Below are 11,974 nucleotides of genomic sequence, written 5' to 3' on the forward strand. Positions count from 1 at the left end.
CTCAATTTGACCATTAAGTCAAAATAGGCCATTGTCTTTTTGTTGACACTACTTGTCATACCCAAGTCAATGCAAACATTTTCATCTTCGAGGAGATAACCTCGGATATCATGGCTTCCAAGTTCCTTTATCATCTTGTGCATCTAACTTTTTCCAAGAAGTATGCACCAACTTAGGCCAACTTTAGCCAACAGGAAAATCAAACCATACTTGTTCTTTTCAAGAACACTTACATGTTTGTTTTTCTTTTCGATTTCCAATCAAGGAATAAAAGGTTATAAAATTAACTATATTGTACATGGATAACATTCACTTTTATCAATTATTATGTCCTAAATGACATTTCAAATTGAAAGTGAATATTCTCATATGCCTTACATATATCTTCACATAAAATTTCCTTTTTTACATGAATTACATTTTAAACAAGCAAGTGTTATTTATGCCCTTTCTTACTTATTCACCTATTGAACGTGTATAAGATGGTAAGAGTTTATACTCTACTTTCTCTAATTATTGACATTCAAGTCAATTTTCTTAAGAGATTCAACCATCTTAGGGGTAAGAGTTTTAAACTCTATTTTTATCTAAATATTGACATAAAGTCAATTTTTCAAGAGAATTAAACCTCCTTGAAACACAGACTATTGCGATAGTCATTCCAATATGGTGGATTTCATTCTTCTGAGGACAATATGAAGATATCACAAAGCATATATAATTAAACATAATTCCCTATACATAACTTGATCAAATCAAATATGATTTATAATTTGAAAACAAAGGCGTACCTTATGAAATTGAATCCAACGAAAGTAATTCATACCATTGTATCCAATTTGACTTCTTGAAAACATGCCTTGAAGATCACCATAAAAATTTTGTCTTAAGATTGTTGGTTGGATCTGGTGTTGATGGAAATTTAAGTTCAACAAGATGTGATGCTTAAAGGCGCGTAATCAATTTCCTTAAGACAAAATTCGCCCCCGCCAGTAGTGTGCAACAGGGATCCGCGAATTGCCTCCAAGATACAATGAAGCCTTGTAGGAATATCCTACAAATGTTTGATGACGCTTTGTACAAGCGGAATCAAACCCAAAATGCCCTTTAAGAATTACTAGCCTTACAGAAATTCACTAAAACTGTTTTAGTAAAACAATATTTAGTGCACTGTTTTGTATAAAAGTCAATCTTTAAAAAATAATAGAGTAAACAAGAAAGTAGGGGAATTTCATGACAGAAAAGTCCAGCAATAACCAACTCTAAAAAGACAGATTTTCTGCTCTTTTTATAGAGCCATAGATGTCTTTTCAATGTGAAAGCATCCCTTCAAAGTACCTCTTCAAAGTACCCTTTAGATTGGTTTGAACAATGGACATTAGATCACACCTCTTCGCGATATAAATAATTTGGATCATCCATAAAGTGTCCATTGAGTTTGAAATCATCCATGACTGTTGGGAAGTAAAAGGACGCAAAGAGATTCAAATTTGGAAGTGAAAAGATGTGTCCATATTTCTCTCAACAGATAGATTTTAGCATAGCCGCGGTTGCCCACCGATATGCTTATGGGCTTTTTATTTTTTCGATCCAAAGAACCGTGGTCGACCAGGCATACCTTTTTGGAAATCATTTACATTTCCAGATTCCAATCCGCGGTCGACCGGCCCTATTTGAAGATCTGTTTTAATTTTCTCTTTTATTTTGATAAAACACCTTCAAGTATTTTGATTTAACCCAAAGCATTTTGAAAATTTCCAACAGGGTTTTCAAAAACCTTACCCTACCTACGGAATTATCTCGGCCCGGATCTACATTTTTATGGGAAAACCCGAGGTTCATAAACCCATCCCTACTCGAGATAGTTTCTAAGCTCAGGTCGGGTCGGGTCAAGTTGAGTTTTTATTGTTTAGCATAGGATAGTGACTAATTTCAACGATTGTAGAAAACAAAAAATCTTCAAACAAAAAATCTCTAATTTTTGTCATCAAGGGCATAAATTTAAGAAAAAAAAAACTATTTTTTACATCACAAACATGTTTGCCTCGATGAAAACAATTATATCAATATATTGGAAAATAATTTGCCATGTTATTCATAAGAAAATCATAGCACACCTATAAGTTGGGCCAGGTTTCGAGTTTTTTTTCTTTTAACCTGACCCGTCACAAGACCCATGATTTCTAAACCAAACCCAAGTTATTTTCCGGTCGGGTTGACGCGGGTCGGGTACCAAGTTGTAACCTTAACGACAGTGGTGGAGACAAAAAAACAAAACAAAAAAAAAAGAATAAGAGATCATTTTGGTCTTTTTATCATATGGCTCCGGACGGACGTAAAATCAAACAAAACACCATTTATGTGCCATTTCATAAACATAACGCAATTTCCTCATCAACTATCCTATTATGGGAAGTGATATATCTGCCCCTTTTGATTACTTGGGACACCTGACAATAGTGTAGGTGGCAATCAACCCCATTGGATCCTTCTGACGTGAAGTACATCAGCCCCTCTACAGTCATTGATACACTGCTGTTGGGTGTCCCAAGTAATCAAAAGGGGTGGAGATATCACTTCCCATAAATTGAAGGCCTCTTTAGGTATAAATTGAACTACGTTGTTTTAAATAATATTTTTCATGTGTAATCATGGAAAAGCAAGAAATTATGAAAAAAAAATTTATTTCCAAACTTTGCACAAAGGCCGTATCTGGATTCAAAGCAATTTTCTGGAAAAGTTTGGTAAGGAAAATTGTTTAAAAATTTCCCACCATTTTACACACAAAAAAGAAATAACTTGAGCCAATCCTATTTAATTATTACTTAGCCACCTTCAATTTTAGAGAAAAGTACGGAATGTAGGCATTAATTACCGAAAAATACGGATTGCGGGTACCAGTTAAAGTAAAGATGAAACTCGGGTGATTCTTAAAAAACAGGTGGAAAAAAGACCCCAATACCCTTCTGACATGATCACAGTCAAACGCTAATCATTATCTTTAAAGTTAGATTTGAATATTTTATTATTTCTCACATCTCTTTGTAACCACCATTTTTATATTTTAGTATTATCTTTGAGAGAAATTATGGGAGCATTTAACCTTAGTTGTCATCATTTGGTTCGTTTGAACATGTGTTTGAACCAAAAAAAACGTTCGTTTTACTCTTTGCTGTTTGCAATAAGCAGAGACCGTTGGATCATTGACAAGTAGAAATATTTTTACATACTCCAGATATTCTGACGGTGTACTCCAGAATCCGGTGGCGTACTCGATACGTTTGGAACACATGTTTGAACCCAGAAAATCCGGCAGTATACTTGATATTCTGGCAGAGTACTCAATATTCCGGCGGCGTACTCGATACTTTTGGAACACATGTTTGAACCCAAAAAATCCGGCAGTGTACTTGATATTCCGGAGGCATCTTCAGAATACGGCAGCGTACTCGATACGTTTGGAACACATGTTTGAACCCAGAAAATCCAACAGCGTACTTGATATTCCGGCGGCGTACTCCAGAATCCGACCGTGTACTTGATATCTTTGAACGATGGGTGTTTCTTGATACGATGGGCCAAGGAACGTTAAATGTATATCTCATAATGTAGCCGTTCTCAAACAGAAGAGACGTGAGAAATAATAAAATATTCAATAACGTAGCCGTTCTCAGCCAAAAGAGACAATAGAAATAATAAAATATTAAATGATGTAACCGTTCTAAGCCAAAAGAGATGTGAGAAATAATAAAATAATCAATAACATAGCCGTTCTCAGCCCAAAGAGACGTGAGAAATAATAAAATATTCAATAACGTAGCCATTCTAAGCCAAAAGAGATGTGAGAAATAATAAAAGACTCAATAACGTTGCCGTTCTCAACCAAAAGAGATGTGTAAATAATAAAATATTCAATAACGTAGCCGTTCTCAGCCAAAAGAGAACTGAGAAATAATAAAATATTACTTTAAAGATAATCATTGAGGTTGAGCTATGAATGTGTCCGGAAGAGCAGCATTCGAGGACTATGATCATGTCAGAAGGGTATTAGGGTCTTTTTTCCACCCGTTTCTGAAGAATCACTCAAGTTTTATGATTACTTTAATTGGTACCCCAATCCGTATTTTTTGGTAATTAATGCCACATTCCATACTTTTCTTACAAAAATGTTTTTCTTAAGCATTTTTTTCCTTTTACAATTTAGATAGAAAATAATATAATTGTAGTTAGGGATTTGCTAGGGACCATACATAGCAATAGGCATTTCTCAGATGGCCTATTACGTGTGAGAGAAGCCACACAGGCTCAGAGTTTGTCTTATTGATTTAATTCACCTGAGGTGGCTACTCTCATATGCAACCCCTAATTTAAAAGCGTAGGCTGAATGTATCCATATTAAGTAAAAATTGATTATGGAGCGCAGTTTTCCACTTTTCCTTTCAGAAGAGGGTCCTTTCAAAACAGGGCCTAAAGAAGCTCTCTCTCTCTCTCTCTCTCTCTCTCTCTCTCTCTCTCTCAGATTTTGGATTTGTGAAGAAGATGCCACTTTCCAATATCTGATTTCAGAGCAGTTCATACCGTTCTTTTTTATTTGAGAATGGTGATACCACTTAGAAACAGCTTGGAAAGGAAGCCTCACTTCTTCAAAGTTCTCTTGGGAGACTTCTCCCACCATCTGGTATTATTCTTTTCTTTTTTCTTTTTGTTTCTCTCGATTTCCAGATGACAATCTTAGGTTTTGCTTTCTTTGGATGCGATCTTAACTTATTTGATTTAGAATGAACCAATTTTTACTATGAAATTGGTGTTAGCATCTATTTGCTTTAAGGGTCTGTTCTGTCCTTTGTTGTTTCTTCCTGGTTAGTACTATTTTTTACTTTTTATTTGTGTTAGTTTTCATTTATCATCTATTTGCTTTAAGGGTCTGTTCTGTTCTTTGTTGCATCTGTTTGCTTCAAGGGTCTGTTCTATTATCTGTTGTTTTTTTTCTTGGTTAGAACTATTTTTTACTTTTTACTTGTATTTTTTTTCATTTACCCAGGAAGTTAAAAATGCATTATTTTTAATGCATTTTTTCATTTACCCAGGAAGTTAAAATAATGGGTTAAAAATAACCCATTATTTTGACCCCCAAATGGTGTTCTGAAACTGTAACTGTTTTTTAAATTTGCAGCGGATTCCACCATCTTTCATGAAGCATATTTCAAAGGAAGTATCTTCTAAAAGAACAGCCATTCTAGAGGGTCCTACCAATAAGGTTTGGCATGTTGAATTAAGCCAAAAAACCAATGGTACATATCTGCAGGATGGTTGGCAGGAATTTGTCAAAGCCCACTCCTTAAAGGTTTCTGAATTTCTAGTTTTTAGATACGATGGAAATATGCGTTTCAATGTACTAATTTTCGATAAAACTGCGTGTGAGAGGGAAGACATTTTTACGAGCGATAGTTTTCAAGAACCCACTCTCTTCAATGGACCAGAAAAACAAGGTAGGCCGCTCGCTGGAATTTTTTTCCCTGCAATATTAGTTTATCCAATGGTAGGAGAGGAGTGAAAAATGTGCTAGAGGGAGAGAATTGGGAGGGCATAAGGAGAGGAAGCAAGGAGAGGGCAAGAAGTGGCTGAAAAACTCCACTTGCCCTCTGCATACTTTCTTTATTCATTACCTTAAGGCAATCACATGGCCTTCTTTGTTTTTTTTTTGAATGTCAGACATTTAATGCTTTTGTTGGCTGCTTCCATTTCTAATTTCTACATCTACCATAAGGTTTAGATAACCATTGTTTGTATGAAGCAGGCAAATATAAGCCATCTCCTAAACCAGAGGGGGTTATAAGGATTGAAACAGAGGATCTTGACCTGCCTGCCAGTGTTGCTGAAACAGTTCATTATTTGGGAAGTAGGCAGCATGTGATGTCAGAAGAAAATGGAAAAGCCCAGGAAAGAGCCAACTCCTTTACCTCTGATTTTCCATTTTTTACAAAAATTATCAATGCAAATCATGTGGGCAGGGGATCCACTGTGGTGAGTCTATTTTTCCAAGTTTTATGCCATTCAGTTCTTTTTTAATTTTGCCCATTAATCCTCATCAAACCGCTGTGACATAACTGTTGTGATAACATATATATTTTATTTCATTATGTAAATATATTTCACCACAAAATACCTCATACATGTCTTAGTGGTTAAATTTTGTGGACGCCCTTAACTTGGAGCTATGCATCTTGCTCATATTTCATCCTTTGATCTTCTGCCATCACTAGGTGTGTCATCTCTTCTGCATCTTCCGTTTAGAAACCCCCTCTACCTTACAAGAGTGCTATTGCATTTCTAAGGTCAATGGTAAGTGGAGTAAGGGAATACTGCAATTCTTCTTTATGTTTTGGACATTGGTTGTTTCCCTTTGACTGACAAAAAAGGAAAAAGACCCGGTTTGATGCTTATTACACTCTAACTCCTTAACAAGTGTGGGGCTCTCAAAGGCTTTGAGCAGGTGAGTCCCTCCCTCGTTTTGGATATCCATTTAAAGTAGCTGTTCTGAATACGATTCAATGACTTAAGTAGTCTCAAAACCAAACTATCAACCAAAATATTATGGTCAAATGCTCAAATAATCCTTGGCATTGGGCATTTTGGTAAAGTTTTATGAGTTTTTCTAAAAGTTTTAATCAAGATGTGTATATTGGTACTTTATATTTTTCGCAATGAACTTAAATATAAGTTTGAGCATTTTCCTCTAGGACATAATCCAAATTTAGGGTGATACATGGCACTTGTGATAAAAAAAAGGCTGGAAGTAATGGGGTTGTGCTCCATGATGTATCTTATTAATGGAATGTTGGGAGTTTGAGACAATATTCAAATTGTAATTTCATGATCATATTTGACTTCTCTCTTTTTCTGGGTGGTGTGTGCGTGCAAGAGAAATAAATATGATAATAAGAGGAACATACTTGCGACTTTCTTAGTTCTAATTAGTCAAGATGTTTGTCTAGAAAGCTGATAGAGTTCCTCAGGTGATCTATGCTGCTGGTGGTGAGTTCTGTATGGGCTCATTTCTCTTTTTTTATGAAAAATAATCAATAAGAAAGCGTTTTTATGATTAGGGGCTTAAGGTACTACAGATCGGTGCTGGGGGAAGATCTCAAGGAAGCATTGGTAAATGGGTCCAAATTGCTACACTGGGAAAAAGATTGTTAATATCCCACTGTAATAAAAAATTGGTTCCATTGTAATGTGTAAGAATTACCACATGATTGCTCTCTCTCTCTCTCTCTCTCTCTCTCTCTCTCTCTCTCTCTCTCTCTCTCTTACAATGTAAGAACTACCACATGATAGCTCTCTCTCTCTCTCTCTCTCTCTCTCGTGTGTGCATATGTGTGTCTCCGTTTTGTTTTTTTTTGTTTTGTAGGTAAGTTGGTAGGAAGAGAAGAAAGGAGAGAAATCTTGAGATGGGTTGAACATAATAATTCTTCCCCTCTCCCCGGCTTGGACAGGCAGTTTTAGAATTTGTGAAAAAAAGAAGAAAAAATTAGCATTCCTCGTCTAATAATCAATGTTTTACTTGGTACATTTAGTTCATTACTGACATGCATGCTGTGTCCCAGCAACTGTTTTCTACTGATTAGCTATTACCTATGCAGCCAATACCAGTGTCTTTCGTGAGGGCACATCTGCCTAAAGAAAGCGTCAAGATTATCCTCCAAGATCCGAAGGGAAAGGCATGGGAAGTGAAGTATGTTACTTACGAGAGTAGAAACACTATACCCGGTGGGTGGGGTGCCTTATCTGCTGGATGGATTGCCTTTGCACGCGGTAACAATCTTCTTGAAGGAGATTCCTGCATATTTGAGCTTGTGGGTAAGCTCAAAATGTGGGTGCATATTTTCCGATTGTCCGAAGAAATAATGCACAGATCAAATCTCAAGCCATCTGACGGTTCTTGGTATTCTTAAAGTTCTGTTCTTTTGGTCCTCTAGCAGCAGTGCAGGACCATGCAATTCTATCTCTAACTGCAGTAGGGAATTACTTCCATTTTGTGAGAAGGAAGATGTTTCTACTCAGGCATGGTATGTAACCAAATACTGATGTATAGATGCTCTGTTATATGTCTTCTTGGTTGAAAGAGAACATGATCTGTATATAGGTATTCTGTTTATATCTTTATCTTTTCTTGGTACAAAGAGAACATACTACAAAAAACAGAGCCTTGAGAATATTTTTGGCTGCCTTGCCTGGGCACCACTACGCATCAATAGCAGGTAGTGTGCATATATGCACTTATGCCAGTTTGTGGATGTTTAGATTCAACTAAAGACTATGATTGTTGGGGGTTCCATGCATAAGCTAAGGATCCCACGTTTGAAAAGTGAATAGTGTTAGACTTTATTTAATTCTAAATAATGCGGAACTTACTTTCGGCCATGGCGATTAGAATCAAAGATCACGAAACCCTTGAGCTTTGTCCAACCATGAACACGATCACCGTTGCGCCTCTAACAATGGAAGAGTGTTCTTCTAATCTGTAGAAGACCTTAAGGCTTGATCGATGGAATAGCAGGCACATATTTTCCTCTCAGATTAGGAACCCTCTTCATGATGAACTTGAGCTATACGTATGTGTATTTTTCCCATCAAGCGCAACCCATATTTATAGATTTTGGCACAAACGAATTTGTGTCCTTCTACACCTCTAACACTCAAGTGTTTTAGTGTTTTAAAACACTTGGGATTTATCTGTAAGACTACCTTTGTGAGTAGAATACAAAGTGAATAGGAAAGCCAACGTTTTATCTTAAAGTAGGTCCCACTAATGTGGGCCACACCATAAAATGCCAACAAATAGGATTTAGGCACCCTCCCCTTAACGACTAGCTTTTGAGGGTGAGTTCTACCCGGGTCCCAACAAATGGTATTAGAGCCGGGGCATGGTAACCCCAGTGTACCTTCGTGGACGGTGAAATTCCCTCGGAGAAGATCTCGTAGTTCCCACATTGCCACCGTGTGAATGGGCATGATTATCCGCGCTGCTTCTGCATGGAGTGGGGGATTGTTGGGGGTTCTACGCAAAAGCAATGGATCCCACATCGGAAAAGTAAATAGATGTGGATGTGCTTATAAGGACTTGGGCACCCTTCCCGTAATGTCCGGCTTTTGAGGATAAGTTCTACCCGGGTCCCAACAGTGATGTCTTTTTGTTTGATCTTTTAACTTTTTCATGTAAGCTGGGATTGAGAGTGACTTGAGACCTCTTTGAATGCTACAAAATTGATCCTTATTTATAAATAATATTAATTTAGTTTAGTTTTATTTGCAGATGAGGCATTAAGACTCATCTTCGGAGGCAGGAATTTCGCGGCTGGCTGTTGCATGAGAAAGCAGCCACCTTTAATAAATTCAATGAATAAGACAAAATCTTCTGAAAAGTGAGCATGTGTGGCTGCTCTCTCATGCAGCAGCCAGCCGCGAAATGTCCCCTACGAAATTTCCTAGCAAATTCCCTATTATAAATTGAAGGACTATATAAAACTTGAATTGTTGCCGTTCATATTATCTTTGATAACCAATTATAAATTGAAGGACTGTATAAAACTTGAATTATTGCGGTTCAAATTACCGTTGATAACATAAGGATCTCACCTTGCCTTTTTATTATGAGAAAATTACATTGACACCCCCTCTAGTTTCTGACACATTCAACTCTGACCCTAACTTTCAAAACGTGACAAGTACACCCCCTAAGGTTCCACTGGTTTTTTTAACGTGACAGAATGGACGGCGAGGCGGAAATGACTATAATGCCCTCGTCTTCCCCAACTAAAAATTAGGGTTTTCATACTTGAAAACTGAAAATTAGGGTTTGATTCAAACCCTCATTTATCTATCAACACAAACCCTCGATTTAGGGGTTTTATTTGCCTTCGTTCACATCATTTTCATGCTTTGTCTGAAATTTAGGAGTTTTTGTCTTTATTTCTGCTTTTTTCTTGAAATGTGGGGTTTGATATAGCCATGGAGGGGGGTGGGGGGGTTTATTGTCTATAGTGGGGATATCTCTCTCTCTCTCTCTCTCTCTCTCTCTCTCTCTCTCTCTCTCTCTCTCTCTCTCTCTCTCTCCGAGGATGGAAGCCGATGGCGGTGACCGAGGATGGCTACGACGATGACGACGGCGGTGGCAAACCCTAATCTTTCTGTAAATGGCTTAATACCAGTGATGAGGGTATTTTTGTCCTTAAAATTTTAACCCAGGTTAGTTTGGATCTTTCCGACGGGTTAAATTGACAGACCATTGATGGAGGGGGTCTAACTTACACAAATTGAAACCTCAGGGGTGTACTTGTCACATTTTGAAAGTCAAGGTTAGAGTTGAATGTGTCAGAAACTAGAGGGGCTGTAAATGTAATTTTCCCTTTTATTATTTAACAAGCTATCAAAGGCTAATACAAATCCCAAAAGCTATCTTCAGCTGATTAAAAAAGAAAGGGAAAAATATAGATACACCCCCTCAACTATGGCCAAATTCCACTTCTAGCCTCGTTGTTTCGAAGTTACCAAAGACACCCCCTAAACTATCCGTGAGTTTTTTTAATGTGATGGAGCAGGCGAAGAGGAGGAAATGACTATAATGCCCTCATCTTCCCCAACTAAAAAATTAGGGTTTTCATACCTTAAAACTGAAAATTAAGGTTTTATTCAAACCCTTGTTTATTTATCAGCACAAATTCTCGATGTAGGAGTTTTAATTATCTTCATTTACGTCATTATCATGCTTTGTACAGAAATCCTAAGATTTTAGACCTTTTTTTGTTTTTATCAGTGTTATTTTTTTCTTGAAATGTGGGGTTTGATGTAGCCAATGGAGTGGGGTTTCATTGTTTGTGGTGGAGGTGACGGCAGTGGCGGAAGATGGCGACAACGGCGGTGGGAAATGGTGTAACCCTAATCCCTCTACAAATGGCTTAAAACCAGTGACGAGAGTGTTTCTGTCCTCAAAATATTAACCATGGTTAGTTTTAGTCATTCCGCCAAAGTAAACTAGCGGACTGTCAACGGAGGGGGTCTACTTAAAAATGTAATAAAGTTGAGGGAGTGTCTTTGGTACCTTCGAAACCACAAGATTAGAAGTGGAATTTGGCCATAGTTGAGGGGGTGCATCTCTATTTTTCCCAAAAAGAAAAGAGAAGAAAAGACAAGGTGAGTTTATCCCATTATCAAATCATGGTAGTTTGAATATTAGTATCCTTTTTCAGTCTAAATTGCCTCTTAGAATCTTTCCTAATTGTCACTTTATGGGCCCCACATTTGCAATATAGATGTAATTAGATCTGTTGATCCGCCATTGATCCATGGAGCCTCCTTCAAGTTTCCAGCAAGAAAGTTTAACTGTTGATTTTTGTAGGGAGAAGATATTTTCACTCCCTCTGCATTGCGCATGCGCTCCCCTTATTATGTGATTTGATGTGAAAAGTGGGCAACTTTAACGCTTTTTGACATCAAAACACGTTATATGAGGGCGCATGCGTAATGCAACGGGGTGAGAATATCATCGCCCTTTTTGTAGTCCTTCAACCTTGTGCATGGGATGCCCTTCGTCATGAGATCAAAGCCATGCGGGCTGCTTCATTATGTACTGCGAGATCAACGGTCAACATTACACATACATGTCCAGGTGTGGGACCCAAAAATTGATCTAAGCATTGATCGTTAGGCCATGTTTGGGTTCCAAGAAAAATATTTCTTACTCATTCTACAATTTATCGGGGAATGATATAATCGTTGCTTATATAAATCATTGCTTATTTAAAAGGATATAATCATAGAGGAAATTTGCCACGATAATTGTGTTATATATATAGACAGTGACATCCCCTCCCTCTGTAGTCTACAACCGTACAACACTGCTTAACCGGTCTCTCTATTACATCAACAACCGTCGGTGGTCCAACAATTAATTTGTTGAATTCTTTAAACAAGG

General features: G+C 37.3%; 1 protein-coding gene across 1 annotated transcript; it reads left to right on the forward strand.

Annotated features, from left to right (window-relative positions):
- The first annotated feature begins 4,389 nt into the window (after positions 1-4,389).
- LOC143852856 (B3 domain-containing protein Os01g0723500-like) lies at positions 4,390-8,268 on the forward strand. The gene is made up of 4 exons (XM_077362479.1): positions 4,390-4,678; positions 5,174-5,489; positions 5,798-6,024; positions 7,644-8,268. Exons 1-4 carry the CDS (start codon positions 4,598-4,600, stop codon positions 7,953-7,955), a joined length of 936 nt encoding a protein of 311 aa, XP_077218594.1. The 5' UTR covers positions 4,390-4,597; the 3' UTR covers positions 7,956-8,268.
- The last annotated feature ends 3,706 nt before the right edge of the window (positions 8,269-11,974 follow it).

Source organism: Tasmannia lanceolata, unplaced genomic scaffold (genome assembly GCF_043159265.1).
Source record: "Tasmannia lanceolata isolate RefF3 unplaced genomic scaffold, GAP_Taslan_0.1 ptg000019l, whole genome shotgun sequence".
Taxonomy (NCBI): Eukaryota; Viridiplantae; Streptophyta; class Magnoliopsida; order Canellales; family Winteraceae; genus Tasmannia; species Tasmannia lanceolata.